General features: G+C 32.5%; 5 protein-coding genes across 7 annotated transcripts; 1 reads left to right on the plus strand and 4 right to left on the minus strand.

Moving 5' to 3' along the window:
- Positions 1 to 499: 499 nt before the first annotated feature.
- Positions 500 to 3,041, minus strand: LOC123214202 (mitochondrial import inner membrane translocase subunit TIM14-1-like). Its single transcript, XM_044633969.1, has 3 exons — positions 2,888 to 3,041; positions 2,237 to 2,415; positions 500 to 909 (listed from the first exon to the last, which is right to left on the minus strand). Exons 1-3 carry the CDS (start codon positions 2,888 to 2,890, stop codon positions 753 to 755), a joined length of 339 nt encoding a protein of 112 aa, XP_044489904.1. The 5' UTR covers positions 2,891 to 3,041; the 3' UTR covers positions 500 to 752.
- Positions 3,042 to 3,297: 256 nt separating this feature from the next.
- Positions 3,298 to 6,529, minus strand: LOC123209570 (protein IQ-DOMAIN 2-like). The gene is made up of 6 exons (XM_044627676.1): positions 6,368 to 6,529; positions 6,163 to 6,267; positions 5,776 to 6,075; positions 5,001 to 5,219; positions 4,627 to 4,746; positions 3,298 to 4,355 (listed from the first exon to the last, which is right to left on the minus strand). The coding sequence occupies exons 2-6, from the start codon at positions 6,235 to 6,237 to the stop codon at positions 3,597 to 3,599; spliced, it is 1,473 nt and encodes a 490-aa protein (XP_044483611.1). The 5' UTR covers positions 6,238 to 6,267; positions 6,368 to 6,529; the 3' UTR covers positions 3,298 to 3,596.
- Positions 6,530 to 10,417: 3,888 nt separating this feature from the next.
- LOC123221323 (beta-1,4-xylosyltransferase IRX9) lies at positions 10,418 to 13,650 on the minus strand. Its single transcript, XM_044644147.1, has 3 exons — positions 12,830 to 13,650; positions 10,730 to 10,958; positions 10,418 to 10,645 (listed from the first exon to the last, which is right to left on the minus strand). The coding sequence occupies exons 1-3, from the start codon at positions 13,441 to 13,443 to the stop codon at positions 10,499 to 10,501; spliced, it is 990 nt and encodes a 329-aa protein (XP_044500082.1). The 5' UTR covers positions 13,444 to 13,650; the 3' UTR covers positions 10,418 to 10,498.
- Positions 13,651 to 17,246: 3,596 nt separating this feature from the next.
- Positions 17,247 to 21,018, plus strand: LOC123221296 (pentatricopeptide repeat-containing protein At3g53360, mitochondrial). Of its 2 annotated transcripts, XM_044644113.1 has the most exons (3): positions 17,247 to 20,393; positions 20,652 to 20,807; positions 20,884 to 21,018. In XM_044644113.1, exon 1 carries the CDS (start codon positions 17,981 to 17,983, stop codon positions 20,255 to 20,257), a length of 2,277 nt encoding a protein of 758 aa, XP_044500048.1. In that variant the 5' UTR covers positions 17,247 to 17,980; the 3' UTR covers positions 20,258 to 20,393; positions 20,652 to 20,807; positions 20,884 to 21,018. The 2 variants fall into 2 exon arrangements, with proteins under 2 accessions (XP_044500048.1, XP_044500040.1); XM_044644105.1 differs by having other exon boundaries at positions 20,652 to 21,018.
- Positions 21,019 to 21,423: 405 nt separating this feature from the next.
- Positions 21,424 to 27,180, minus strand: LOC123221311 (DEAD-box ATP-dependent RNA helicase 57). Of its 2 annotated transcripts, none has more exons than XM_044644135.1 (13): positions 27,061 to 27,180; positions 26,753 to 26,882; positions 26,551 to 26,668; positions 26,332 to 26,456; positions 26,127 to 26,218; positions 25,619 to 25,715; positions 25,195 to 25,275; positions 24,884 to 25,116; positions 23,875 to 24,072; positions 23,698 to 23,788; positions 23,020 to 23,142; positions 22,427 to 22,577; positions 21,424 to 22,033 (listed from the first exon to the last, which is right to left on the minus strand). In XM_044644135.1, exons 2-13 carry the CDS (start codon positions 26,831 to 26,833, stop codon positions 21,750 to 21,752), a joined length of 1,674 nt encoding a protein of 557 aa, XP_044500070.1. In that variant the 5' UTR covers positions 26,834 to 26,882; positions 27,061 to 27,180; the 3' UTR covers positions 21,424 to 21,749. The 2 variants fall into 2 exon arrangements, with proteins under 2 accessions (XP_044500070.1, XP_044500060.1); XM_044644125.1 differs by having other exon boundaries at positions 26,332 to 26,459.
- Between the last annotated feature and the right edge of the window lie 730 nt (positions 27,181 to 27,910).

The raw sequence follows: 27,910 nt of genomic DNA on the forward strand, positions 1-27,910 counted from the left end.
CAAGTTGATTCAAATCAACTCATTTTGAATTTGTTTAATTTAAAATCGAATCAAATTTTAATCAAATGATTCAATTTATTTATAAAACTTTGAATTGAACTCAAATTTAAAAGTGTTCGATTTAAATTCAATTCAAATTAAGAGCATAAATCAATGATTCGTAATTTGGTTCAAATTGATTTTATAGTTCAAATTAATAGTTTTGTCCATTATTTAGATACATATCACCATTTTATCAATGAACTACAAATAACTATTTATTCAAACTGAATTATACTACAAATATGAATCATGAATTTAAACTAAACTATATCAAATTAAGCTAAATTATTTTCTATTCGAATTAAACTCAAATCACTCTTAATTTTGGTTCAACAAACTCAAATCAAACTGTTTTTTATTTGAAACCAAACTTAAATCAAAGAGTAATTGAACTCAATTCTATTTGTGTCCACTCTAAATGAATTAGAGATAAAATAATGATAAAATAGCACAAAAATAGAATCAATAGAATAATGTTACTCATTATTAAGCAATCTAAGCTGTATCACAATAAATTTCCCTTACCTTACAACAGATATAAAATAGAAAATTAATATTTGCCCAACACAAGTTTTTGGTCAAAAAGAATCACCCAGTATGAATAGTCAGCGAATGACATTGGAAGTTATGTTCATCAGCAACTACTTTTGAAACTCACAGCCAGAGTTCCTACATAATGATGCTTCCGAGACAAAAAGACGTCAATCCCATTAAAATGCAGAACTGCTACCCTTCGTTCGCCTGAGCATCACATCTTTTGCTTCGTTAATTTTAGATGCAAGGTAATGGCTGCCACCTGCATCTGGATGGTTTGCCACCATCACCCTCCTATGTGCTTCTTTGACCTTGTCAGCTGGAGTACTTTCTCTGATACAAGAACAAATTAAAAGACGGAAATTTAGGATTGAGTAAATAAAAAAGAAAGATACAAACAGTAAAGATACAAGATCTAATTGAAGATCATGCACGAAATGACAAAGAAAAGCAAATTGAAGTATGCAGCATACATTTGCAACAGAATTTAAGTTAGTTGCATCCAAATATGAATCTATTTGAAATAAGATTAGCAGCTTTTGACAAAATCCTTCTCTATTCTTAAGCTAAAATGATAACTCAACTTTTAAAGGGATTATCAGAACAGTTCTCATTAGATGATTCAATGACAAGAATGTGAATCTAGAGCTTAACAAGTGCATCTCAAAATAACAAATACTAGGGCATTTACCTCACTGACAAAATGACTACTACCCAAATCCAAATGAGCTACACAAGGTCAATGACAATTGACATTGCATCATACTCAGCCAACCAGCTAATTTTTCTGCCTTTTTTAATTTCATTTTTCTAAAAGCATTCTTTTCTTTTATAACTTTCCTTAACAACATTCTAACACAAATAAGGTGAGGGTTTTCTTAGTCCCCCATCAAAATGACCATGATTGGGTTCCAATAGAAGTAACTCTTATCTTCCTCTAATTTTGACCAGGACAAAAATGAGACGGGTTAACAGAGACAATCATAGAGTAAGAATAAGCAATGTGGATTTGTTCTTCCTGTAGTTTCGACTACTAGAAGAAACGAGTTTGGTTAACTGAGATTCTATGGGCTTTGCCAAGCTCTGTCCAAAAGCTTGAAATAGCCTTAAATAAAGGGGACAGAAGCTGAGCTTAAAATGATGCAAGTGCAAAACAATCCTACAATCACAATCAAATTGCATTTAACATAATATTTTCCAAATATAACTTAGATGCACATAATGAAAAAACTAGTTGGGGAGATTGAAATTAAGGCTACAAAAAATAAAGTCTAGGAATCAATATTACATTCTACCAATAAGTCATTTAACAGACTAAACTGAATATCAATGACTTATGCTCCATGGACCAAGGAAACACATCATTTTCTAATCAAGCAAAGGTAAACTCACTTGGAATAAGCTTCTATTACAGATCATGGAATGCATGATGAAGCCATAATCTATTGCTTTTCAAGCAAACAATCATAGTAAAAAAAAATCCACAAAGCAAAACATTTGCATCAGAAATTTTCGATATCTTTTAACATGATTCAGAGTCTTTTACCATGAATGGTGTTATAACATAAAAACTTACAATATTTTAACCAATGATCTCATCAAAGCTACTATCACTAAACTTAATAAAACAACAAATTCAACTGAGTGGTGAAAACAGTACCTGACTCCAAGTATTAGAGCTGCTTCTCTTCTCGTCATAACAGGTTGAAATCCACCTTCGTAAAATTTCCTCATTCTTGCAGTTGGTGGTCTGGCCTTGAACGCCTGCCACGCCTGGATGCCATATCTACCAGCATAAGCTGCAGCAGCTACTGCAATTCCCGCAATAAATGGAGAAGCCTGATTCAAAATTCACCCGTATGGTTCAAAAAATAAGATATGGTTTGCAATACAAACACATAAAAGAAATTAAATCGGTACTACTTTCTGAATTTCCTAGATAAAACAAGGCAAGCAAACCCACATTCGAGCTGCATTTACCGCGGGAATAAAAAGGCAATCATATTTCTGACAAACAACAGATTTTGTTAACCTAAATGACTAATTAAGCAAGTAGCTTATCTATAAGCTGGTTTACAAAATCAAATTCTCATCTTTGCATATAAAAAGCTACAACAAACTTTCATCTCTCAAATATCCCAAATATCAAAACCTAAGATAGAATTTATAGAGAAGGGCGGGGGAAGATCGTCAATTGTGTGATAAGAAGTAAAATTGACGCCAATTTCAAGCTTATCATCCAAATTTAATGCATCGAAGAGAAAAATAGACTGAACATTGGAGGCCAGAGAGAAAATGAGAGATGACTCACCATATTCGTAATGTCTCAGACCTTGAATTCATTCGCGGACACAGGGTTTATTCTTTTATAGGGTTTTGCGGTCAATTCTTTAAGAACACGAAATAATTTTTCAACAGGGGCAATTTGGTCATTTATAGCTATGTCTGCTCAAAAGAATGTTCTCGACACCTATAAAATCTCAGAAAAATTTTTCAGCAGGGGCACTTTGGTGAGTTAAACGAAATATTGTTTCTTAACTCAAAATCTCGTATGATCCCATGAAAAAAAAAAAATAGCTACTTTACGTTAAATATCTTCTACCTCTGGATACCCCCAGAAGAGCAAATGGTCAATCACGATTGCCCACCCAAAGTTTGGCTTAATTACATTTTATATCCAAATGGACTTAAAGAATATTTTTTTAATCCAAAATCAAACTGTTTATAAACAAGAAATTAGAAATTAATATATTCGTGAAGAAGTTCAACGACATGACAACTGCACTTTTATGAATTATTCAGAATGTAAACATACATAGTTGTTATCACAACTATGAATGTCAACGACTCAACAAATGAGAGTAACTATAAAAAATCAACAGATAAATAACAATAATTCAGTAGAATGAAATCAGATTTCACCCCAAACCAACACTTGAGAGTGCAATCAATACAACAAATTTTAACAGCAGCTGAGGATTCTTTAATCAAATTGTGCTTGTTTTTTATGTCCTTTCTCCTTAATTGCCTGCTCCATTGCTCACACTAATTTCTGTGTTAATGCTGCTGTCCAATTTTGGTGGAGCAGATAGCCGCCTTGGCTTGGCTGGTGATGGTGGATAAGAGAGCCGTTTCTTTGCAGAGGCTGAAGATACCTCTTCAGGAGTTCCACCTTTGTCAGCCCCCAATGGGCTCTGCAACCTGGATTTTGCTCTTGCAGATTCAGTGGGTACCATGTAACGTGGAGCTGCCGGAGAGCCAGGTTGACTCTCGTCATCTTGCACACTTGAGCCTCCGATAGTATGCCTTCGATTTGACTGCACACTGACCATGCTTCTAGTGTCATCATCTTGACCTGAAACACTGGCCCTTGGGATCATTGGCTTCAATTTCCTTGCACCTGATGAAGGTGGCTTGATAGGAGTTGCACTTGTTGAAGAAGGTGGCTTGGTAGGAGTTGCACCTGTTGAAGAAGGTGGCTTTGTAGAAGTTGATGGGGATTGACGGCTTGGAGTTTTGGTTACTTTTTGATTGGTTGTTGGGGATTGCTTGTCAGAATTGAGTTGGTGGCGAGCATAAGATCTGCTGATTTCTCCAACTATATTGCGGCTTGCACTCTTTACAGATGAGCTGTCATTGCTGATTTCTTTCTCAGTCATGCCATGGCTTTCCCATGGCTGCCCTGCCATCCATCGTTCCAACCAGCTCCAACCCCAGGTGGGATTCCTTGGATCCATGAACATTGGATTTACAGATTTTGATGAATTCTTCCAGGTTTTCTATACAAGTCATGTCATAGAAGAGTTAAAACTAACTACTTAATCATAGACTCAGTCCCAAAGTAGATAATGACATGTAGAAGGTCTAACTGAACTTCAACACAAATAAAGTTTCAAGTCAGTCAGTTATGTCACAAACTATTATTGCTGCCTGTACATCTGAATTTTAACATGTTAGATACTAAATAACCATGTTTATTCATGATACAAATAACCCAGCTAAATGCTCTTATGCAAGCTGATAGTGTACAATTTCAGGAGAACTAGGTACCTGATGAGAGAACGAGTAAGCCATTGCCCTTTCTCTTCTCATGGCTGCTTCAAACTTGCTTAGCAGGCTTGCTTCAATTTTCTCCTTAGACTGTAGGCTGTCATCCCAATCATCCCCCATCTGTTCCAACATTTAAGAGAATTTACCCCAGCAAAATAAGAAGAGAATGAAGAAACTACCTAAATGAGCCAAAGACATGGATAGATAAACGTTTTATGTGACAAACTAAACTTTGAGCTGAGTATCTAGATTTCCAAACAGTTGGCAAGATGTTGATATTTAAGTTGATATAGTCACAAACGCTTTCAAAACAAAATCACAAGCCAAGCAATCAGGGCAATTGATATATAAGATTAATGAGATATAACAAAGACCTGTGTTGCAATCTCTTTGGCATGCTTTTGTAGGAGTTGTTTTTGGAGAGCCTGATTCTCCTCTGACATTCTGATCCTCCTTGAAAGAATCTGAGACTGCACACGTGAGAGAGTCTGCATGCATCGAAGGGTATTTGTGGCTTGCCGTTTCACCACAGGACCTTCTATAAGTAATTTTAGCCTGACAAGACCTCTTAAAGCCCTCAATGCCCTTCTTGCCTAAGAAGGAGAAATGTGGAAACAAACTCAGCTCATAAATTCCACATGAAACTAACAATACAAAAACAGAAAAGGGATTTCAAACTATACTAGGACTAAAAATTCTTAAGCAACAGAAATATCTTCCAAAATGATATTTATGATCGAGCAAAGAACAAGCAGAATGGACTTTAACACATTTAACTTTCTCTTCAACCATTATGACTGAAACAATCCTACAATTATTATGGTAACTTTGGTGCGAGAATAGTCTCATATGCCTTTTTTCAGCTATATGCCTATACTTCAAATCTGCGTTAATAACTACATTTCACTTTGCTGAGCTGCAACCATTTAATTGATGAAAGTCAAGCACTTCTTTCATTCTCACTTGTCTATGTCAAGATTGTCTCTTCAAACCCCAATGTACAAGAGTTTTTGCATTTACAACTGGCTCAATTCACTAATTTGATAAATCAAATAAAATACTGTAAAAGCGTAACACAACAGGGAAATTATTTCCCGTAGATCAGACAGTGACCAAACACTCAAAGCAGCTAACCGAAATGTTACCTACCAAGTAACCACGAAATGCAGTCTGAATCCTGATTGCCGCCGCCTCTTCCTCAGATTTGCCATCAAACCGAGTATTTCTTATAAATCGAACAACCTCCGGAACAGCATCAGCAACAACGACCGCCTCCTCTGACACCGTAGCAGCAACAACCACAGTGGCTGCATAGTTTCTCTGTTCATCCTCTACCTCTTCCGGCTGGAGAGCAGGAGGAGGCGGAGGAAGAGGTGCCTTCACGGTCTCTAAAGGAACAGACTCCGAAACGAAATCTTGCTCCTTTCCAAACCATTTCTTCTTTGATTTCTAGAAACAAGATAACCAAGTACATTAAAATCTTACTATAAAAAAACACAAATTCATCATGAATTTAAAAGGAAATTTCTTCAAAACCTTCTCTTTCCTCTCCTTCGAATCTGGACTCAAAGCCTTCTTCACATTTGAAAACCACTTTCCTTTCCTCCCCATTTCCTTATCATTCCTCAATTCAGTTAACCTCTATTTCAAACAAAAAAAATCAAACCACAAATTTCCAATCCATAATGCACAGATAAAAAAAAAAGCCACGATATTCCCAGAAACAGAAACCAAAATTTACCTGAAAAACACAGCAGATCTCAGGAGAAAGAACTTGAAGGAAGCCTGTATAAGAAGCTGAAGTGGTGATCGTGTGAATAAAAAAGAGAGAAGGGAAAACCCAGCTGGGCTCTTGCTAGTGTGACCCCACTTCATAGGAGCAAGTGGAGCCCGCCTTTCTTTGTCAAATTTAATTTTGATCGCCGGCGATATAAATAAATTAAAAGAAAAAGAAAAAAAAATGTAAATCTTGTCTTTTTATTGCTTCTCTTTTACCCTACCATGTATCCTATTTATAAAGACACTTATTTTGTTTCTTATCAATAAATATTTTCTATTATTAGAATATATTTATTATAAATTTTGTAAATATTTATTTTAAAAATTGCAGATTTTTTTTAAAGTATTGTGCTTGAGAGTGTTGTAAAAATGAAAAAAAAACCATAATATTCGTGCTTTTAATAAATGACTTATTCGAAATGAGTAAATGAATTTTTTCTTTTTTCTAATGTCAACTACAGAAAGTGACACATGCGTATAATACAAGTCAATTACTGAGTGAGAAGTAGCCGTTGCTATAGGTAAATCAATCATAAGTCTTCAACAACAACATTTGTCTATTGTTGGACCTGCATTCTGTTGGAATTTCTCTATGACTGACTTAGTTTATCTGTTTAATTTAAATTTGAATTGGTTTAAATTAAAATAATTGACTAATTTTCAAAATCGAATTAAACTTAAACAATAAAGAATTTGGTTTATTTAGGCTCACAAAATTGGGAATTGTTTGATTTAGTTTAAATTTAATTTTTGATTTAATTTGAATAATATCAAGTAATTATCAAAATAATATTGTTTTGTATATTATTGAATAAATCGATGTTATTTTGTCATTGAGTTATAAATTTGACTTACAAGTACAAGTAACAGATTTGAGTCATATATTCAAATTATGAATTTAAATTGAACTAAACTGAATTATTTTTTATTTGAATTGAATTCAAACTATCCTTAATTTTGATTTGTCAAATTGGAGTTAAACTATTTTTTATTTGAAGCGAATTCAAACTAGGGGATGTTAGGCTTGATTTGATTTGTATCCACCTCTAAAAATAACAATTGACGATCTTCCAGTCTAAATTGAACAAATTAAAATTTATGTCCTTGTTCAGTACTTCATAAAAAATATTATACGTAAATTGATAGTATCTTTTATAAAAGCATCATCAATACCAGATTTTATTTAAGCATTTATTTCTTAAATTAATCATGACAAATTACTGTTTATTTAGAAAATTAATCATTGAACCTGGCCTACTCTAATAGACAAAACTTACCATTCTCAGGGGGCTTAACTGTCACTTTTGTATTTAGAGAGCGTTTAAGAGAGCCAGAACTTAATAAGGCTTTTAACGGAATAAATTTGGATTATATAATAGCGTGAGAAAATTGTTGGGTGGCTAACAGACGTGGGCGTACCCGAATAAATTATTTGTCACATAATTAAAACAAGAGTTAAATTTCCCAGAATGCCCTCAATAATGTGATTAGTTGCAAATTATGACATGAGAAGGCTGCTCATTGGGTTTGGGCTTGGTTTTATGCAATATAAAATTTTGTTTTTTAACCTAATTTGCCCCAACTTGCCGTGCCTTCGCCCCACTACAATGATTATTTCTTAATATATTCGTTAAAATAGGGAATAGTACAATTTACACAATTTTTTTTTGTGATTTTAAAAAGGGACACAAGTTTCGATTTGTACATTTGCGGACCCCAAAAAATATCTTTTTCAATTTAGGGACAAAACAACAGGAGTTTCCATTTGTTCAATTTAGGAACACTTCATTTTAATTTTAAGGCCAAAAGACTATTTCCCACCCAAAGTATTTTTATTTGTTAATTTTAAAAAATTTAAATATCCAACCATCATCTAATTTTGTTAATAAATTATGTCATTTTTTAAATAAATTACTTATTTAACTATTTTTATAAAAAAAAAAACCCTGTAAACTAATTTGGTCAGACAAAAACACAAACACTTAGACCTCATAGCAATTTCAATAAACATCTTCTACTCAAAGAGATACGCAACTCGAACAATACATCCTCTAATCAACAAACATCTCTCAAACACACACTTTTCCACTTTCTTCTTTATTAAAGATTAGTAAAATAAATTACTTATTTAACTATTTTTATAAAAAAAAAAAAAACCTTGTAAACTAATTTGGTCAGACAAAAACACAAACACTTAGATCTCATAGCAATTTCAATAAACATCTTCTACTCAAACAGATACGCAGTTCGAATAATACATCTTCCAATCAACAAACATCTCTCAAACATACACTTTCCACTTTTTTCTTTATCAAAGATTAGTAAAGTTGATAGAGTGTTATAACTTTTAAAATAAAAATTTGAGTTCGAATTTCTATTATACTTATAAAATCTTAATTTATCTGATATAATAGTTATAGATCTAATTATTATATTCTAAATTTATCTATCAAAAAAATATAAGTGAGATCTCAGGTATTAAAAAAAAACAAACGTATCCCTTTACTTCCTTCTATTTTCACACACCTTAATTTACTAATCCGTCCTACTTGCCTCAATCATTTCTGCTGCTGTACACTAGCCTCTTAACTATGGCATCAACAGTGGCTTTCATCTCCACACTAATCATATCCTCCTATTTCCTATTTGTGTCGCAGAATCTTAATCCACGTTCTTTCTCTTGAAAGAAAACCAGCAGCATCCCGTTGCCTTATTCTACATAACCAGTACACTTCATATTGGACGTACACTGTATTAATCATATTCACATTCATGAATAGAAGAGAGAGTTAGAGATGGCATCCAAAGGGGAAAAAAAAAATCCATAGGGGAAAAAAAAAATCCATAGGGGGGGAGTTATTATTCAAAACCTTTGCTAAGGTAAAATTATTAATTTTTAAAATTTTAAAAATAAAATAGAATAAAATTTAATTTTTTTAATATTACCTATAACATGATATTTTTGTCTTTATAATTAACAATTAAATTTAAACAAAAATAGATGACGAATGAGTATTTAAATTTAAAAAAAAATGGAGAATGAGAGTTGGGGTGCATCAAACCTTGGGTGGAATTAAGTCCTTTGACCTAATTAAAATTTGGAAATAGTATAACAATAGCCTATGTTGTGGATAAAGTCATTCAAGATTTGGGAAAATTACAAGTGTCATCCGTCGAATTTCTAATTTATAAAATTTTACTTAAATCCTATCATGTTAATAGAAAATGAAGTTTACACATCTCTCTCTCTCTGTATATATGTATACACACACAAAAAAAAGAGTTAATTATCATATTATTTTTACTATTTTATTTTTATGAAATGATATATTATCTTTAAAAGAGGTCATGAAAATTTTGACCAAATTCGGATTAAATCGCAACAATCAAGGGCAATTATGTCAAAATATGCCAAATCACAAATTTTTGACAATCAAAATTGTGACCAAGGTGCATACTTGTTGGATTGCACCTCGTTAGGTGCAATTATGGTGCTAGAATCTTATATTTATAAATCTCATCTATTCGAAATTATGTCTAGATGTAATGTTGTTAGATCATACATACCTAACTTGCTGCGATTTTGAAGATCAACTTTTGACTAATTTTTCATTTCTTTTAAAATTTATCCAAAATTTTAGAAAACTATTGAAATTACTTTTATACCCTTCTACCATTAGCTTTTTCTTCTTTTAATTTAATTAATCAAGTTTAGTTTTTTGGTGATGATTTATTGTTTAGAGATTCAAAAGATATGATCAAATTAAGTAATTTAAAGTAACCATCACAAATTAAGCCACAGAAATAAATTATCCAATTTTTACTCCATCAAAATTTGGAAATTGAATTTGTTATATAAATTTTTCATATTTTTTGTTGGATAAATAAGATAATTGCCACTGCCAGAGTTACCACTGTTATGATTTCCTTTATGCTTTGTCAAAAACTGAAGAAAAAGCAAATAAATTCCCAAAGCATTAAAATATAAAAAAACCAACCAAAAAAAAAAAAAAAGAATAGAGATGCCTAATAATAGAATAATATTTTTCCCGCCAATTTAATTTTCAAAAATCATAATCTTGATTTCTTCTATTTATCTACGAAGCATAGAAATTCCTTGAGAGGGAGGCTTTGGTAAATCAAGAGACCAAATCATGATTTTTGAGCAATCTTCTGCTGGTATTCCCTGTAACTTTGTCTCATCTTCCAGAACAACTTGTTTCACGAATTTGATTGAATTCTATATATTCAGATAAAAAAATCACCTAAAAATTAATTTTCATTAAAATTTATTAAAATTTGAAGTTATAATTAGGGAGAATACCTGCGAGGTTTGTTGAAGGGATGAAGGGCGGCCCCATCTCTCTGGATCCCAAAGAATCGAACTGTTGAAACCAAAACTTGAAACATGAATAGAAGGCTTCTCTTCTGTTTCGTTGTTCGTTTTCTTTAAATGCCATCCTATTACTTGTGAAGAATCGCACACAGGCCCTTCGATTCTCACCTTCTTGTTGTTCGCCGTCAGGAATGCCATCGGCCACGTCCCGAACACCCTGCGCCACCGTCAACCATGTACCAGGGTTTAATGTTAAAAGGAAACAAGTTTAAATTAAAATAGAGCAAATGACTATTTCCCACCAAATTTTGATGCAAAGTACATAATCATTCATCAAGTGTTAAAAAACCAAATTTACATAAGTCATTCACCATAATTAAAGAATTCTATTTTACATTTTTAGATATGACAGTTTTCCTTTTGTTGAATTTACAAAAATACCATTAACTTTTAATATAAATATGAAAATACCAATAAATATTTATTAATTTAAAAATTTATCACTTAAATATTTAAAAATATTAAAACTCTAACCAATCTTCAAATATTATGTTGTGTTTAGCCCTTGAGAGTGTAATTATAACTTTTTTAAAATGTGAATAGACATATATTTCAAAATTTTCAAAAACAGTTGTTTGAATGTTCAAAACTCCCTTAAATTCATTAATATTAGATCATTTTTAAAAATTATAATTTATTCTAAACATATGGCATTTTAAACTGAAAAAATAGAATTGAAAAAATAATACAAAATTTAAAAGATAAAAATGTCATTTCAGCAAATCTAGGTTGGGATATGATATTGGCTAGTAAAATAATATAAAATTTATAATAAAAATAATACCATGAAAATTAACAAAAGAAAATTTGAATGGGGTCATCAGCCCACTCTCACCCTAACTTGGGTGTACGTCCCTGATGTAATATTATGGATAAACATAGATGCTTCAAATCTAATGGATAACATACTAATAGTGAAAAAAAGTTGAATGCCATTTTCACCCCTGATATATTGTATAAAGCTAAGAATAATATTATATGTTTATATTTTTTATATATAATTTGTGTATATAAATAATATATTATTATATAATTAAATATTATTTTATATTTAATTTAAAATTACTCAATTATGTAATGATATATAATTAAAATATATGTAGATATAATTTTATTAATATTTTAATTAGGCCAAAGGACTAGTTTCCACGCAAAGTATGCGCATTTTTCAAGTTTCTCCCCGTTAACTTTGAAAATCTCATTTACCTACCCGTGGGTTGTTAAAATTAACCGAGTCTGTTAGTTATATCATTTTTCTCCCCTAAACTCTAAAAATTAATAATTTCATCTCAATCTAAGTTTTAAAAAACAACATTTTTTCCCTTAGGGTTTCCAATTTTCATATTCAATTTTTCGATGTCGTTTATTCCTCTCGATGACCTCTAGGTGATGTCTCTTCCTCTCTGGCACAGTCTCCTTCTGATGGCTCTCTTGGGAGTACTCATCGACGAAGACGAGTCGTCTCTGTCAAGATGAAAACAACTCGTTTTCGTCGACAAATACTCCCAAGAGAGCCGTTAGAAGAAGACCGCACTGGAGAGGAAGAGGCGTCGCCTATAGGTCATTAGAGAGGAAGAAACAACGTAAAAAAATTGAATCTGAAAAATTGAAAACCTTATGAGGGAAAATGATACTTTTTAAAGCTTGGGTTAAGAGAAATTGTTAATTTTTAGGATTTGAGAAAGAAAATTAAATTTAAATTTATTTTATTTAATATAAAAATAATAATTTTACTTTAAAACTATTAATTTTAACTATAGACAGATAAATAAGATTTTAAAAGGTTACGGAAGAAATATTGAAAAAACAACATACATTGTGTGGGAAATAAACGTTTGGCCCTTTTTATTATATAAGAGGTGAAGTTGTCTTCCACGTATAAATTCCATTACCTTAATTCGAAAAGTAGAGATAATATTGGACCTGTCCAAATCAAGGAAGAAATATCCTCTTCGGAGGGTCAGGATATCATTTCACCTCCCGTAGATAAGATATATCAAAGTTAGAGTGAAGAAAAGATTTACGTACTCGATGTCCCTCAGCTCGTCGAAGAAGCCGAGATCATAAACATTGGAAAGGCCGGCGAAGTGAACGATTCCACTCAGCCTGTGTTGCTCAATATGCTTCAACGCAACGTTTCGTTGATGATCCAACTCGGCTTCCGGGTCTGTGAAGTTCTCTTTGAAAACCAAATGTCTGTACATGATCGCCGTCTTCCTCAATAATCGTGACACTTGATCAGACTCCGTTTGTTTTTCCACAACTATCCACAACAATGGCGGCGGAACCAGTTTCATAGTATTCGCCAATCTCCTCAAATAAACATTCTGAAACTTATCTCTTTCATTCGTTGGCGTCACAATGATAAGCAGTCTTCTGGGCATCAACTTGGGCTCTTTTTCCACCTTTGTTGCAGATGGCTCTTGAGTTGTTTCAGTTTCAGCTACAAGGCTTCTGTTAACGCTGGTTTCGGGTTGTAATTTTATAAACGCTTCAACAGGCTCAGGAGCATATTTTTGCAAAACTGGTGAAGAAGTTTTGCCAGTCGGAGCGAAGCCAGTGAAGAATCCCATAACGAAACACAGAGAAAAATGAACTATAGCTTTCTTCCATAATTGAGCTTTCTTCTTTGATCTTTCCATGGACCTGGAAACTATGATGACCTGAACTGAAAAAAAAATCTCGTCACCGTCACTGAATTTTATACATATTGAGGAGAGAAAATTTAATGGGAAATGATTGGCGATGGGAAATTGAATGTTTTTGGAAGTTAAATTCAGAGGGAAATTGGTATTGATTTGGCTGTATCTTAAAGTTAAAGGAAGAAGGAAAGCAACAGATGGGAAGAAGGCTTGAGCTAGTGTTTGTACCTAATAGTTGGTGGGATGGAACTCATCAACCGAGTGGTTTGAATAAAAAATTGTAATTAATTAGCTGGTTGTTAAGGTTAAGTTTTCAATTAGCCTGCCTCGCCAAATTTACCAATTAAGGAGAAATCATAAATTTCAGACCATATTATTATTATGATGATGATGATGATGATGATGATGTTGATGTTAGGTTTCATTATAGATACCAGAAAGATTATGCATTAATTAATATTTCGCGTTTTTAATTTTTAAGAAATCACCATTCAACTCAAATCATTGTCCTTTGTGTTGTGTGCTTATTTTATAAGGCCAAACGATTATTTTTCACCCAACGTGTCTACATTTTTTAGCTTTAAAATACTAAATTTTGATCTGTCACTTTTATCAAGTGAAAGGATATGAATGTTATTTTGTATGAATTTCATATTTTCTTTTATTCTATCTAGTTTCACTTTTTTCTTTTTTTTTCCTTTTTATTTTTTATTTTCTCTTTCCAATAGTTTGGGGAAAACCTATATTTTTTTTACAAAATATTAGGGTTGTTAAAAAAATTTTAGGAGATTTTATAAATTTAAAAAAAGTTTAAGGGTATTTTTAAAATTTTAAAATTTCCATACACCTTTTAATAGTTTTTAAAACAATAGTTGCAATCCTAAAAAATAAACCACAATGCATCATTTTGAAATTGGTTAGAATTTTAACAATTTTTAGAAATTTAAATAATAAAATTTTAGACTGACAAAAATATATTAGTAATTTAATATTTATATAAAAGGTTAATAATAGTTTTATAATTTCAATAAAAAGGACAAAATAATCATTTCCAAAAAGTCAAATAAATTCATTAATAAAAATGAACAATAAGTAAAATTTGAATTTTCTAAATTTAAAGGATGAAAATTTGTCATTTCATCAAACCTTGAGTAAAAAATGATCGTTTGACCTATTTTGTAAAATAAATTGAAGAGCAATCCTTGTGTTAAAGACAATCTAGAATTTACATTCTAATTTTTTATTGAGTAATACTATATGTATTTATTTTAGGCACACAATTATATATATATTTATATGTGTCATCATATAATTTTATATTACTTTACCTCTAATTAAAAATTATCCAATTATACGATAACATATATAAATATATATATATTTGTATATTTAAAATAGATATACATAATTTTATTATTTTTAATTATGGATACTAATAAATAATGAAACAATGTTAATCAAAGAATAGTGAACTTCCATGATAATTGAATTAAGCATACTTCTTTTAGTCACCAATGCTCCAACTTCTTTTATTATTTTTTATTAAAATATGGAACATATCATATTTATTTTTTTGAATAAATAAAGAATTTGATTTTGATGTGTCTCCAACTTTTTTTGTTTTCATGGGTTCTTTATTGTGTGGGTGCCACTAATGCAATAAATATATTAGGGTGTGGAGCATAACACATTTTTTTAATTTTTGAGTAAATTATAAATTTGATTTTAATATGTTTTCAACCGTCCAATTCATTTCTCTATTGTTTAGGTGCCACTAATGCAATAAATATATTAGGGTATGGATTATGGAACATAACATAATTTTTTTTTTTTTTTATAAATCAAGAATTTTATTTTAATATGTCTTCAATAGTTTTGAATTCGTATCATCATTATCAATATCTAATGATATACAAACATAAGTAAAAAATAATATGTATCATAAAATATATAAAAAATTATACGATATAATAATTGTATTATACAATACAAAATATATCTTATGATATAATACATATTTTCTATACGAATTGATTTTTTTTTTTGGAAAAGGTGTGATATGATATAAGTGTATCTTAGAAATTTTAGAATTTCAAAAAATTTCATGATATTTTCAAAGTAATGATGTGAATATTAGAATTTATTATTATATATATTTTATTATAATAATAATATAATAAAACTACATATATTAAATTTGAGAATATATATATATATATATATGATTTTGAATTAACGATAAAATAATACTTAATTATATGATGATATATATAAATATATATATTTATATATCTAAAATAAATATGTATAATTTTATTTAGAATAATAATACGATACGAATTTTTTAAATACACACAAAAAAAAAAATTATATTTTTGATATATAATTCAATTATATATATATATATATATATTATCTTTACTGTTTGGAGGACACTTTCCTCTCAAACCACTCTTTTAGCACTTGTTTAAGTCCACGGTAAAAATCAAACGAATCTATCCATCAAAATCGATGCGACCGTCAGCAGCCAGCCACGTCCTTTTTTTTTTTAAAGAAACAGAAAAAGGCAAATTATTTATACTTTATCTGATTCCCAGCAAAAATAACCACCCTCGTGACTTTTTCCGAATGTTGGGAAAAATGTCAAGCGTAGGTAAGGCGTGAACTAGATAAAGGTTAACAAACGGAGTATTTGATATTTGACTATTGCTGTAAAAATAATTTAAAAAATAAATTTATATAAATTTATTTTAAGCATATAAATAGATATATATTTAATATATATTATTATGAGATAAAATAATTTTAAATTAAAAATAAAATAATATTTAATTATATAATAATTTATAAATATATATTTATTTATGTATTTAAATTAGATAATATTCAGTTTTATAAGAAAATAATCAACTTTAGGGCATGAATTTGACACTTCAAACAGCCCCCACAAACATGACTTTTTTTCAAACTCCCTTATTAACTTTCCAGTTTCTTCAATAAATCTGACACTGCTCAGTTGCCACCTTCTACTGAAATTAAATTATCAAATTCTTTGATTTCTATTTTTCGTTTTCTGGATATTAAATTAATTGCCTAAATACAAATGTTTAGACAAAAAAAAGCCCAATTTTAAGAACTTAAACGAAAGTGTCCATGCCTCACTTTTTTTTTTTTTAAATATCAATTTCCTTCACAATTTTTATATAAACTTTTACTCTTGTATCTTTTTTACATCATTCAAATTTTCAGTTTTATACTGTAAATTCATTCAAAAAGAAGAAAATACATGTTTTTGAGTTTGAATAGAAAAAAACGATTCATGATAAAATAAAAAATTGTAATTACATAACTTACATAATAAAAATGCGGTTAATTTTTAAAATAAATGAATTATTTAGAAAAATAGACATCAAATTTGAAATTAAAATATTCAAAAATCTTGAAATAGGGTCACCATGCGTATTCGCAAGATAAACAGTGATTTTACAGGGTGAAATTACCGATTACACAAGGTGAAATTTTAGCACCCAAACTTCGTTTTTTGAATCTAATTTCGTCATAAATTAATTCTACATTTATTCTAACACAAAAGTCATAAGAAAATTGATCCAAAACACTAACAAATTAAACCATTTTATCAAATCCTTCAATTCAAAACCTTACCCAAAAACACTCAAAAATCATATCCAATCACCTAAATTTTCACACTAAAATACGTAAAACTTGATAAAGATTGATTTACTGACTTTTTGGTGGCCAAAAAATAGCGAAAATTGCTACATTAGGTCTGGGTTCGTGTGACTTTCATGGGTTGCATTTTCATGTGGCTAGGTTTGCTTAGATTTGGATAAGTTTCCAACTTTTTCCTTTTTTAATAACCAAGGACCTCAACCGTAATTCCAACTTTTCCAACTTCCCTTTCATTTTAACTACAGGGATAGTTTGGTCTTTTCACATTGACAAGGCAATTTTGCTTAATATTGATAAAATGCCAACTGAACGTATTTCTTCGCGTTTGCTTTCTGGCTTTGTTACTTGTTAATTTTATGACCTGTTAATTTGTCTTATGATTTCATTGCGCCTTCAATTTTGCTTCCGTGTCTAATTTTTTATCGTTTTCATGCCTAAATTCTATGCAGTATCACCTACTGTCAGCCTAAACCCTTTTAGACTCTTTGTTGTATTCTAACTGTTTGAAGAATTGCCTCTTACGAGCTGTTGCAATTATTTTATTAGTTTTAAACCCAGTTTTTAATATTGCATAAACTATGTTTCTAGTTCTGGTAGTTTAACATGTTGAGTATGCATTTTTCGTGTACATAAAGTAATGGAGTATTCGACTATGTGGCTTTTTTTGTGTCTTGCAGTTGATTCCTTTCATCATTTTGCTTCCCCAAATTACTTTAAAATGCTTTTTAAATAGAAAATATTAATATATTATATCTCCTTCTGTCTAAGAACCTGGGTGTTAATTATTCTTGTAATGCAATCATAAGAAAACATTTTTCTTGGTTTTGATTTATGAAATTCTGATACCATGATTAGAAACTCGAAAACCCAACTGCGGTTCGCCTTCAGTTACAGTCAGACTAATGTTTTGCCCTATTTTAGGACTGAACAATATAGCAATGATTACATAAGTTCCCTGTGCAAGCAAAAGCTTTACGATGAAGCTCTTGGGGTATTTGACTTCTTGCATAAGAATACTAGTTTCCCGATAAGACCTAGTACATATGCCCAATTGATATCTGCCTGTTCCTCTCTGAGGTCTCTAGAACAGGGAAGGAAAATCCATCTTCATATATTGGCCTCCAAATGTCAGCCGGACGTTATTCTTAACAATCATATTCTCAATATGTACGGAAAATGTGGGTCACTGAAGGATGCTAGAAGGGTTTTTGACGACATGCACCAGCGGAATGTAGTCTCCTGGACTTCTGTAATTGCTGGATACTCACAGAATGGCCAAGAAAATGATGCCATCGAATTGTACTTTCAGATGTTACAATCTGGTGTTATGCCAGATCAGTTCACCTTTGGAAGCATAATAAAAGCTTGCTCAGGTCTTAATGATGTTGGTTTAGGAAGGCAACTTCATGCTCAGGTCATAAAATCAGAACACGGTTCTCACCTTATTGCACAGAATGCTCTTATTGCAATGTACACAAAGTTTGACCAACTTGCTGATGCATGGGATGTGTTTTCTCATATCACAACAAAGGATTTAATTTCATGGGCTTCAATGATTGCAGGGTTTTCCCAACTTGGTTACGAGTTTGAAGCTTTATGCCATTTTAGAGAAATGCTTCGTTGTGGTGGCTATCAGCTGAATGAATTTATATTTGGCAGTGTTTTCAGTGCTTGCAGCAGCCTTCTACATCCAGAATGTGGTAGGCAGATACATGGGGTTTGCATAAAATTTGGTTTAGGGAGAGACATTTTTGCTGGATGCTCCCTTTGTGACATGTATGCTCGATGTGGTTTCTTAGATTTTGCAAGAGTGATATTTGATCACATAGAAAGGCCTGATTTAGCCTCATGGAATGCAATGATTGCTGGGGTTGCTAATGGTGGTGATGTCAATGAAGCCATGTCATTTTTTTCACAGATGAGGCATCTAGAGTTGATCCCAGACAAACTCACCATTCGCTCCCTACTTTGTGCTTGCACTGGCCCTTTGGCACTCCATCAAGGTATGCAGGTTCACTCCTATATTGTTAAGATAGGATTTGATTCTAGTGTTCCTGTGTGCAATGCTCTACTTACCATGTATGCAAAGTGTTGTGTTCTATGCAAAGCATTCCTGGTATTTGAAGAATTGGGAGAGAATGCAGATTCAGTTTCCTGGAACTCAATTCTTACTGCATGTATGCAGCACAGCCAGGCTGGAGATGTCTTTAGATTATTCAACCTACTGCTTGTTTCTCAAAATAAGCCTGATCATATTACTTTAAGTAATGTAGTGGGAGCTTGTGCAGAGGTAGCATCTCTAGAAATGGGAAATCAAGCTTATTGCTATATCATGAAAACAGGGCTCATACTTGATGTTTCTGTTATGAATGGATTGATTGACATGTATATAAAGTGTGGCTCTCTTGGAAGTGCGCAGGAGCTTTTTGATTCTATGGAGGATCCAAATATTATCTCCTGGAGTAGTTTAATTGTTGGGTATGCTCAGTTTGGATACGGAGAGGAAGCCCTTAAACTCTTTAAAAGGATGAGAAGTCTAGGAGTCAGGCCAAATGAAGTGACATTTGTTGGGGTCCTGACCGCCTGCAGTCATGTTGGACTGGTAGAAGAAGGGTGGCAGTTGTACAGAACCATGGAAACAGAATATGGGATCGAACCAACAAGGGAGCACTGTTCTTGTGTTGTTGACTTACTCGCTCGTGCTGGACGCTTACATGAAGCTGAAGATTTCATTAATCAGATGCCTTTTGACCCTGATATCATAGTGTGGAAGTCCCTGCTAGCTGCCTGTAAAACCCATGGGAATGCTGATGTTGGGAGAAGAGCCGCTGAGAAGATTTTGATTATGGATCCTACCAATTCTGCCGCTCATGTATTGCTTTGCAACATTTATGCTTCTTCTGGAAGATGGGGAGATGTTGCTAGAATGAGGGGCTCAATGAAAGAACGGGGTGTGAGGAAAGTTCCAGGGCAGAGCTGGATTGAAGTTAAGAATAGAATCAATGTTTTCTTTGCAGAAGATAGCATGCATCCAGAAAGGGACAAGATATACTCAATCCTGGAGGAGTTATGGTTGCAGATGCTGGATGATGATTTTGCTCCATTCCAGATAGGCTTCAAATAAAAGAAGACATAGTTAATAACAAAGATGAGTTATAGTCTCACTGTTCAGAATGCTAGAATGTGGTCAAAGTCATTTGGGAGGTTCTAGATTAAACAATTCTCCCAGGAGGTCCTGTTGGGAGGACCATGGCATTGAGGTATGCTTCTTCATTATCTTGATTTCTGAGTGTGCACTTGTCAATTGCTTTTGAAGTGAATTATTTCTTAGTTTATGCATAACCAATGAAGTACCCACTGAGACGGATTATCTGTATATAGACAGCATGCCTTTCTATTGTTAACAAAGAAAAGAAGTTTCATTTTGCTTTTGAATAAAATGTCATAATTCATTCCATAACCAAATTTCCATTGTGAGGTATGAATCTAATATTATGAATTTGTTGATTCATTGACAGGTTCATTTTGATTCAATAACATTACAGAACAGCCAATGAACGTATGAAGATCACTATGGAAACATATGAAGGTTCATAATCATAACCCCGAGCTCTACAGTTCAGCAATTGCTGTTGCAGCTTATTACAACTTCGCTACTTGCTGCCGCTACCAGGGTAATCTTCATTCTGTTCATGCTTGTTTATTTGCTTTGCGGCATTTTTATCTTCATTGCCTAAATGGCTTTGCCAGATATGTTCAAGTTCCTTCTGGCAGATATGATCCTGTGCTGAATCAGAGTGGAACTGCATCTCCCTGTTTGCAGGAACTATTAATCAAAAGAAAACATACGATTACAATAATTTCAATTAGCTGATTCTGTGAAAACGATTGATTTTTTTGTTTTAAGCTACAAATTTATGCAAAGTTATGGTCATCGACATGTTATGTCTGTTCTAGGTCTTCAGGACATTGAGCCTCCATCTTTAGCAGTCTTACTGTGGCCTTCGGGTACTTTATGGAAAAATCGTACAAAACTAAATAACAAAATGAAAACACACTCAATGTTTCAAAACCTGAATCGGGGTATCGATGGACCAATCTCAGTCAAACCCGACCCAATTGATAGACTTTTTTAAATAAATATTAGAATAATATTTAAAATAATTTAAATTGTTTAATTATTAAATATAAAATTTGTATTACATTTAATTAAAATCAAATTTAGCCTCATAGTCACATGATTATGCCCATTTGCAAGATATTTGGTTCAAACCTCATCCATTGCAAAAGTTGAGAATAAAAAGTTAATCTTAGATCAATAAATAACTAATAGAAATGTGGCTCGTGCATTACATACCATACTATTGCTATTGCTAGAACTCTCTCAAGTGCAAAAGCATAATGAATTATCTGCTGTGACCAGGTGGTTAAACCTGTGAAAACCAAAATTACCTTCCCCGACTGGTCACCAGGTCTTGGTCGAACCAACTGGTCCAGGTTCCAAATCCATGGAATTTGAGTTCAAATTCACAATTTAAACAATAGCTTCTACAACAAACAAAACTTAAAATGATCAAAACAAAGAATTGGAGCCCAAAATTTTCTTCCACTAAGTTCTACTCTTCCTCATCTTTTGGTTTGGTTGAAACTGAGTCTCTTCTTGGTCGATGCCTCTTACCCTTAGGTTTGGGTAACGCCACCTCATCTTTTGGTCTGGTTGAAATTGAGTCTCTTCGTGGTCGATGCTTCTTCCCCTTTAGTTTGGGTAATGCCAGGATCCAAGATGGAACTTCACAACCTGAAGCTTTCATGACATTTGCTATATTGCGAAGAAATGGAATATCATCTTCTGTGTAGAAAGTGATGGCTTCTCCGCTCCTCCCTGCTCTACCAGACCGTCCTATTATGAATATCAACAAACTTGATTTCAGATATCATATTATAAGTCCTTCCAACAAAAGCATATAAAAATTTTTAATAGAATTGATTAAAAGTAATTGTAGAGAAATTGTTATCCATAGAAAAGTCTCATAGAACATCTGTATATAAACAAAAGGTACAGTCAATGACGAAGTATTTGGTACATGCACAGAATAAGATTTTATTTTTCTTAACAATCCTATGTATCATTACTACTATTGACAACTTTAGTTCAAGTCCATTCGGGGAACTATCAAAGTGTTGCAGGATCAATTCCAAAAAATAATTTATTGATGCAAAGTTGATACCTTGTAAATTCAGAATAAATCATTGCCTCATATTACTCTAAATCAGATTTACAAGACAGACATACCTATCCTGTGGATGTATGCAGAAGCGGAATCCGGAAAATCATAATTAATGACACAGTTGACACCTTTGAAATCCATTCCCCGGGCAATGACATCAGTGGCAATCAACACCCATGTTTTACCTGCTCTGAAGTCATCAACAGCATCATCCCGCTGTACATTCAAAAGCAAGAAATTAGCAAAACTTGGAGCACAACCAGTCTTAAATTATGGTATTATTTAAAAGAAAAAACAAACACATTTCAGTGCAAAACTCTTGGGCATCACAATCTACGCCTAGCATAGTTCTTGGCAAGTCATTCTTACAATAAACCAAATGCTTACTCTGAAAGAGTTCAAAATTTTATTTCTATCAAAAAGATCGTGCGAAACAGTGAGCCAGAGTTCAGCTACCAGACTTAACAAAAAATCAGAATGTGGCTATACAAAATCACTAGTATAAACCTACAGTCTAAAGCCTATAAACTAATTGTTCTAAGCATATGAACATAATATCAAACATGTTCCTTCATTTACATAACAAATTTTCTTGACTAGAAATCCATGCCAGTTGATAATGGGGCTTTGTTCAATTAGCAAAACACAATAAAATTACCTCTGTTTGTGACAGATCGGAGTGTATGACACCAGCTCTGATGTTGTCAAATGCCAGCTCTCCATAGAGTTCCTTGGCTCGTTCTTTGCTTTGGACAAATATTAGTACCGGTGGACTCAAGCTCTACTGCCAAGTACGATATTACAAACATTATTAAGAGGGACAGACTGCTCTGCTTGAAAAAACACAGGATAGCCCAACTAAAGATGTGCTGCAAAATGACATGCTAAAATATTTTCAACAGAAATTGGTGCAAGTAATAAGCATAATACATGTTACTTCCATATATTTTTCTAGGACTCTTCTATCCTGTCATCCATATCCAAATATATATATATATTTATAGCTATCTGAGTTTTGATATGCTTGTAACCACCAGTATGAACCATCCCAAACAAAACATAGAACTTGTTTAATATGTGCTTTTTTGTCAAGAAATGACCACCATTTACTCATCCATGCCATTTTCATTTCAGAACACATGGCTCAAGCAGGAATTCCAAATTTGAAGTCCCCTTAGACCTTCACATGAGACAATGGGAACTTCTAACTAATAAATACTGAGTAAAAAATTAATGCAATAATGAATAATCCCAGAAAAAACTTCATTTTCAAATGAAGTAGAATCTCAGAAAACATTAGCTAAACTTTCCAATCCCATGCTTAATAGTAATGTACCTCTGCAAAGCTTTGTCGAAGTGCAAGAAGCTTCCCCTCTTCACTTCCAGCATAAACCAACTTTTGCTTGATTGATTCAGAAGCTGTATTCCTGCTCACAATTTCAGAAATCTCAAATATGTGTGTGAAAAGAACCACTCTGTGCTTTTTCAAAAAGTTAAAATATTTTGTACTTACTTCCTACCAACTATTACTCGAACAGCGTCATGCATTATTGATCGTGCAAGCTCCTCAACAAAATCAGGTAATGTAGCACTGAACAATGAACGTACTATTGAAGGATTAGAGCATGCCTTGACCACAGGATCGATCTGCTTTAACAAGTCGCCAACCTCAAACAGCTTATCAGCTTCATCCAGGACTAGATACTCAACCCTTCAAACAAAAATGACTCATAAGGGAATGCATACAGTTACAGCTTAGAGGTGCATTTCAAAATCAAATCAAGATTTGCGGATTCTTTCCTTCTATATAACAATTAAATGTATTTAACTCTCGGTATATTCAGACTGCTCTGGTTAATGAAATAAAAAATGCCTACAGAAACAGGTTAGAGGTGCTTTAACAAATTTTTTCCCAAGGTTATAGTGTGGCTACAAAAATTCCAACTTGCTGGCAGAAAACATTATTTAAATTTCCTTTTCTTCAGTATAAAAAGTTATTGAGTATACTAAACAATTCTTATCAAATCATGATAGTAAACTAAACACAAACCTTAGTGGTTTGTGTGTACAATGTACATTAGAACCAGTGAAATCATCTTTAATTCTCAAGTTTATATTACACTCATCTGAGTTTGAATTTCATAGACCATGAATAAATTGAAATAATCGCTACATTACCAAGACAAGAGCAGAAGAGAGTAATTAATTACCCCTTTATGACACAGACATGAAAAAAAGGATAACTGCAAGAAACAAAAACCCATAATTTCTTATGGATACACAGAGGGACCAGCATGCATTATCCTCCCTCTTGGAGTGTGTGCAAAGCCAAGAACATAAACTTTCAATATAAGATAAACCTTGAGAATTTGCTTGAGGTTCAAACCAAAAAGCATCAATGACGAAAGAGGTGATTTTCGGTAATTGTTACTATGGAATGGTTTAGTACAATTGCACTTCTCAAAGGGCACAATAAAAAAATAGCCAATAATAGCTCCAATAATCAATCAATCACCACAGACCTGCTTAAATCAATCTTTCTTTTCCGGATGGCCAGCCGTAATCGCAGTGGTGTTGATATAAGAATATCACAAGAAAATTTTGACAAATCAGCACTTCTTACAAGTTCTTTCTTCATTAATTTAATATGAAACTTTTTTCCTTTTGCCAGTTTTTTGCATTCTCTGGTTGTCTGAGCAGCTAACTCTCGTGTAGGACACAGAATAACAGCTCTAATGCCAGCTTTTGATGTGCGCTGATCACATTGAAAAACTTCATCAGAGAAACTAAATAAGTAGTCTTCACAAAACTAATTAAATGGCATAAATGGTACCTTAAGTTTCATAAGCATGGGAGACAAAAAGGCCAGGGTTTTTCCAGATCCAGTTGGTGCACATGCAAAGCATTCCCGATCCTGAGATGAAATTATTATCAGTTAGCTATCAACAAAATCAAGGAAAATCCAAGGAGTATTCAACACAATTCAAAGTTCTTATTTAGTTGAGAAACTCTAGATATTTTTAATGGATATCAGAAAAGTCCACAAGGATAAGCCTCATTAATTAGTTTAATCTTGTGCTTCATTCTAGGGACCTAATCCCCTCACACCAACCCTGAAAGGGTGCCCATTTGATTTGGTTTTTGACATGGGAAAGAATGAGACACAGTGTGTAATAAATGTAAAGGGCAGATTGAATTAAACAAAGAAGCAGAATTGTCCACAAGCAGGCAAGGACAGATAGAATTAGAAATCATACAGATAGGAGGACTGGAATAGCCTGCCTTTGTATTGGTGTTGGCTCCTTATATCCAAGTTCAGCCAAATTGTGTAACAAATATGACTTACATCCATATCTGCAAATTCACCGAACAACTCATTTCTCAACCATTATATAGTAAGCAAGCATATAACCAGAAAGAAGATGAACACAGAATAGTAATAGCAACTGCAATATTCTTGAGGTTGAACAAAATGGATGTAAAGTGCATCACTAACAAGAATAAGACACCAATGCACAAGAAAAGAAGCTGATGGCATTGGTATGTGAAAGAAGAGAAACAAAAACATTAGCCGGCATAAATACATCCAATGTCATAAGAGTCCCCATAAAAGAACCACTTGCAACAAAATACCACAGTGAAGTAATTCTGAAATTAGAGGTAAGCTGGACATAGAAGGAGACATGAAGAAAAGCCAGAACAAATTTAACATAAGGGAATATAAATAACATAGATGCATAGCAAAGAAAAAAAAGCAATACATACCTTGAGCTCAGCTCTGCAAAAGTCTTAAGTGGTGAAGGAACGTTGGCCCCTGATACATGAATGTTATACTTCTTTCTAAAAAGAGCATCGCGCTGACCTCACGAAGAAATCAAATTATAACAGTAAGTCTAACATGGAATATCTACATAATAAAATAAAACTATTATTGTTATGTGAAAAACAGTAAAGAGAAAAAAAGAAGAACCTCTATTTGTCTATATAGTTCTTTTTTCGCTTTGGTATGCCCATCTTCCTCTTTGACATTTTCTTCATTCACCAGAGGAGCTGATTGCATTGAACTTTTAAAGACGTTGAAACCCTCCACCGTTTCTTCTTTCAACAAATTAAAAGGGAACAAAGCCAAGTTCAGCCATGAAAAGTTAAATCTTAATACTTAGCAAATAATAATAATAATTATAGTAACCTGATACAATTGTCTTGCGCTTTCGTTTCTTGACAGACACCTTAACTTCCTCAGGTTCAGTTTTTTCACTCTCAAACAAACTAAAATCCTCCACTGAATTATCACTCTCTTTCTTCTCCTACACGAAAATAACTTTCAAGATTCAAAGCTATAATTATTTTCTCAAAAACCAAAACAAGATAAGGTGTCACGAAATTATCACCTGGAACCTGGCAAAATCACTTGAAAATCTCTTTTTATTAAAATTAACGCCCGCAAACAAAAAATTTGCACCTTTCTCCATTGCACTCCTTAGATAAACTTCTCAACTCGCTTCCCTAATTTCCACAAAACTGCAGCACAAATAAAGACAATTAACAGAACAAGAAGAGAGACGAACCAAAAGCCGGAAAAAATCATACAATTTAAATCTAGCTCAACCATAAAGGTAAAATAATAACATTAACTTCAAGTAACTCGATAAATATAGTTAAGTTCGAAACCAAGAATGTAGAATATCAAATAATTTACCTTCGAAAATCTGTGACCAATACTCCAAGGCGCCCGCTGCTGGCTTAACTTATAAACCCTGCTCTATCTGCTCTTTCGTGTGCGAGTGTATGTTTAATATAGCCCTTGAAGGTTTTTGAAATTACAGTTACCCCTCTACATTGTCCGAATGACATTTTACACCACTAGGGTTACTATTTTTTCTTATTTTAACCAGGGACAATGAAGTAATTTCGATAGGTAAAACTTTCAGTTCAATGGCCCGTTTCGAGTAATTTAATGAGTGAATAACGGAAACTTTAAGTTGCGGTCTCATTCATGTAAGGGGTGTAGATTCGGCACCAGAGCATATTAGGTTGACTTAGGCACAACACAATGTGTTAGATCAGATAGTTAGTCCAATGTGTCTGATCAAATAGGTAGGATTAAACTGTCTATAATATATTGTAAAACCTTTTACGATAATATCCTTATTTAGTCTTAACTGATTAACTCATGTTTTTATAGGTCGATTTATTTAATTATATTTTTAATTTTTTATTATTTATAATATATTAAATATTATATCAAATAATGTCAAGCCAGCTTATAGGTTTTATTCTAAAACTCCCAACACAGCCCACATAACCTATAAACTTGGCACAACCCACAATTTTGTAAGTTGTATCCTACAAACCATAAAAAAAAGGGGTATAAGTTGTTCCACAGACTAACCTGATTCTCTCAACAAGCGTAAAAAGATGAATTCAATCTAAATCAAACCTAAAATCGACTCAAACTTGACTAGATAATATTTAACTCAAACTCATAAAAACTAGTATACTATGACATTAAAAAGTTATTCATGAAATAAACAAAGCAAGTTACAAGA

This window comes from Mangifera indica, chromosome 1, assembly GCF_011075055.1.
Source record: "Mangifera indica cultivar Alphonso chromosome 1, CATAS_Mindica_2.1, whole genome shotgun sequence".
In the NCBI taxonomy this organism is placed as follows: Eukaryota; Viridiplantae; Streptophyta; class Magnoliopsida; order Sapindales; family Anacardiaceae; genus Mangifera; species Mangifera indica.

What these genes read in the sequence shown, in the direction of transcription:
- LOC123214202 (XM_044633969.1), bottom strand. An exon ending in GCTCTAATACTTGGAGTCAG is followed by an intron (nt 910 to 2,236) that starts GTACTGTTTTCA and finishes TTCTTGTATCAG; the next exon opens with AGAAAGTACTCCAGCTGACA.
- LOC123209570 (XM_044627676.1), bottom strand. Translation starts at nt 6,237, where the DNA reads ATGGGGAGGAAAGGAAAGTGGTTTTCAAATGTGAAGAAGGCTTTGAGT. An exon ending in CGAAGGAGAGGAAAGAGAAG is followed by an intron (nt 6,076 to 6,162) that starts GTTTTGAAGAAA and finishes TCTTGTTTCTAG; the next exon opens with AAATCAAAGAAGAAATGGTT. An exon ending in CTGCATTTCGTGGTTACTTG is followed by an intron (nt 5,220 to 5,775) that starts GTAGGTAACATT and finishes TCTCCTTCTTAG; the next exon opens with GCAAGAAGGGCATTGAGGGC.
- LOC123221323 (XM_044644147.1), bottom strand. Translation starts at nt 13,443, where the DNA reads ATGGAAAGATCAAAGAAGAAAGCTCAATTATGGAAGAAAGCTATAGTT. An exon ending in GACGAGCTGAGGGACATCGA is followed by an intron (nt 10,959 to 12,829) that starts GTACGTAAATCT and finishes ACGGTGGCGCAG; the next exon opens with GGTGTTCGGGACGTGGCCGA. An exon ending in CCCTTCAACAAACCTCGCAG is followed by an intron (nt 10,646 to 10,729) that starts GTATTCTCCCTA and finishes CTGAATATATAG; the next exon opens with AATTCAATCAAATTCGTGAA.
- LOC123221296 (XM_044644105.1), top strand. Translation starts at nt 17,981, where the DNA reads ATGATTAGAAACTCGAAAACCCAACTGCGGTTCGCCTTCAGTTACAGT.
- LOC123221311 (XM_044644125.1), bottom strand. Translation starts at nt 26,833, where the DNA reads ATGGAGAAAGGTGCAAATTTTTTGTTTGCGGGCGTTAATTTTAATAAA. An exon ending in CCATGCTTATGAAACTTAAG is followed by an intron (nt 25,117 to 25,194) that starts GTACCATTTATG and finishes CAATGTGATCAG; the next exon opens with CGCACATCAAAAGCTGGCAT. An exon ending in CCGATCTGTCACAAACAGAG is followed by an intron (nt 22,578 to 23,019) that starts GTAATTTTATTG and finishes TTGAATGTACAG; the next exon opens with CGGGATGATGCTGTTGATGA.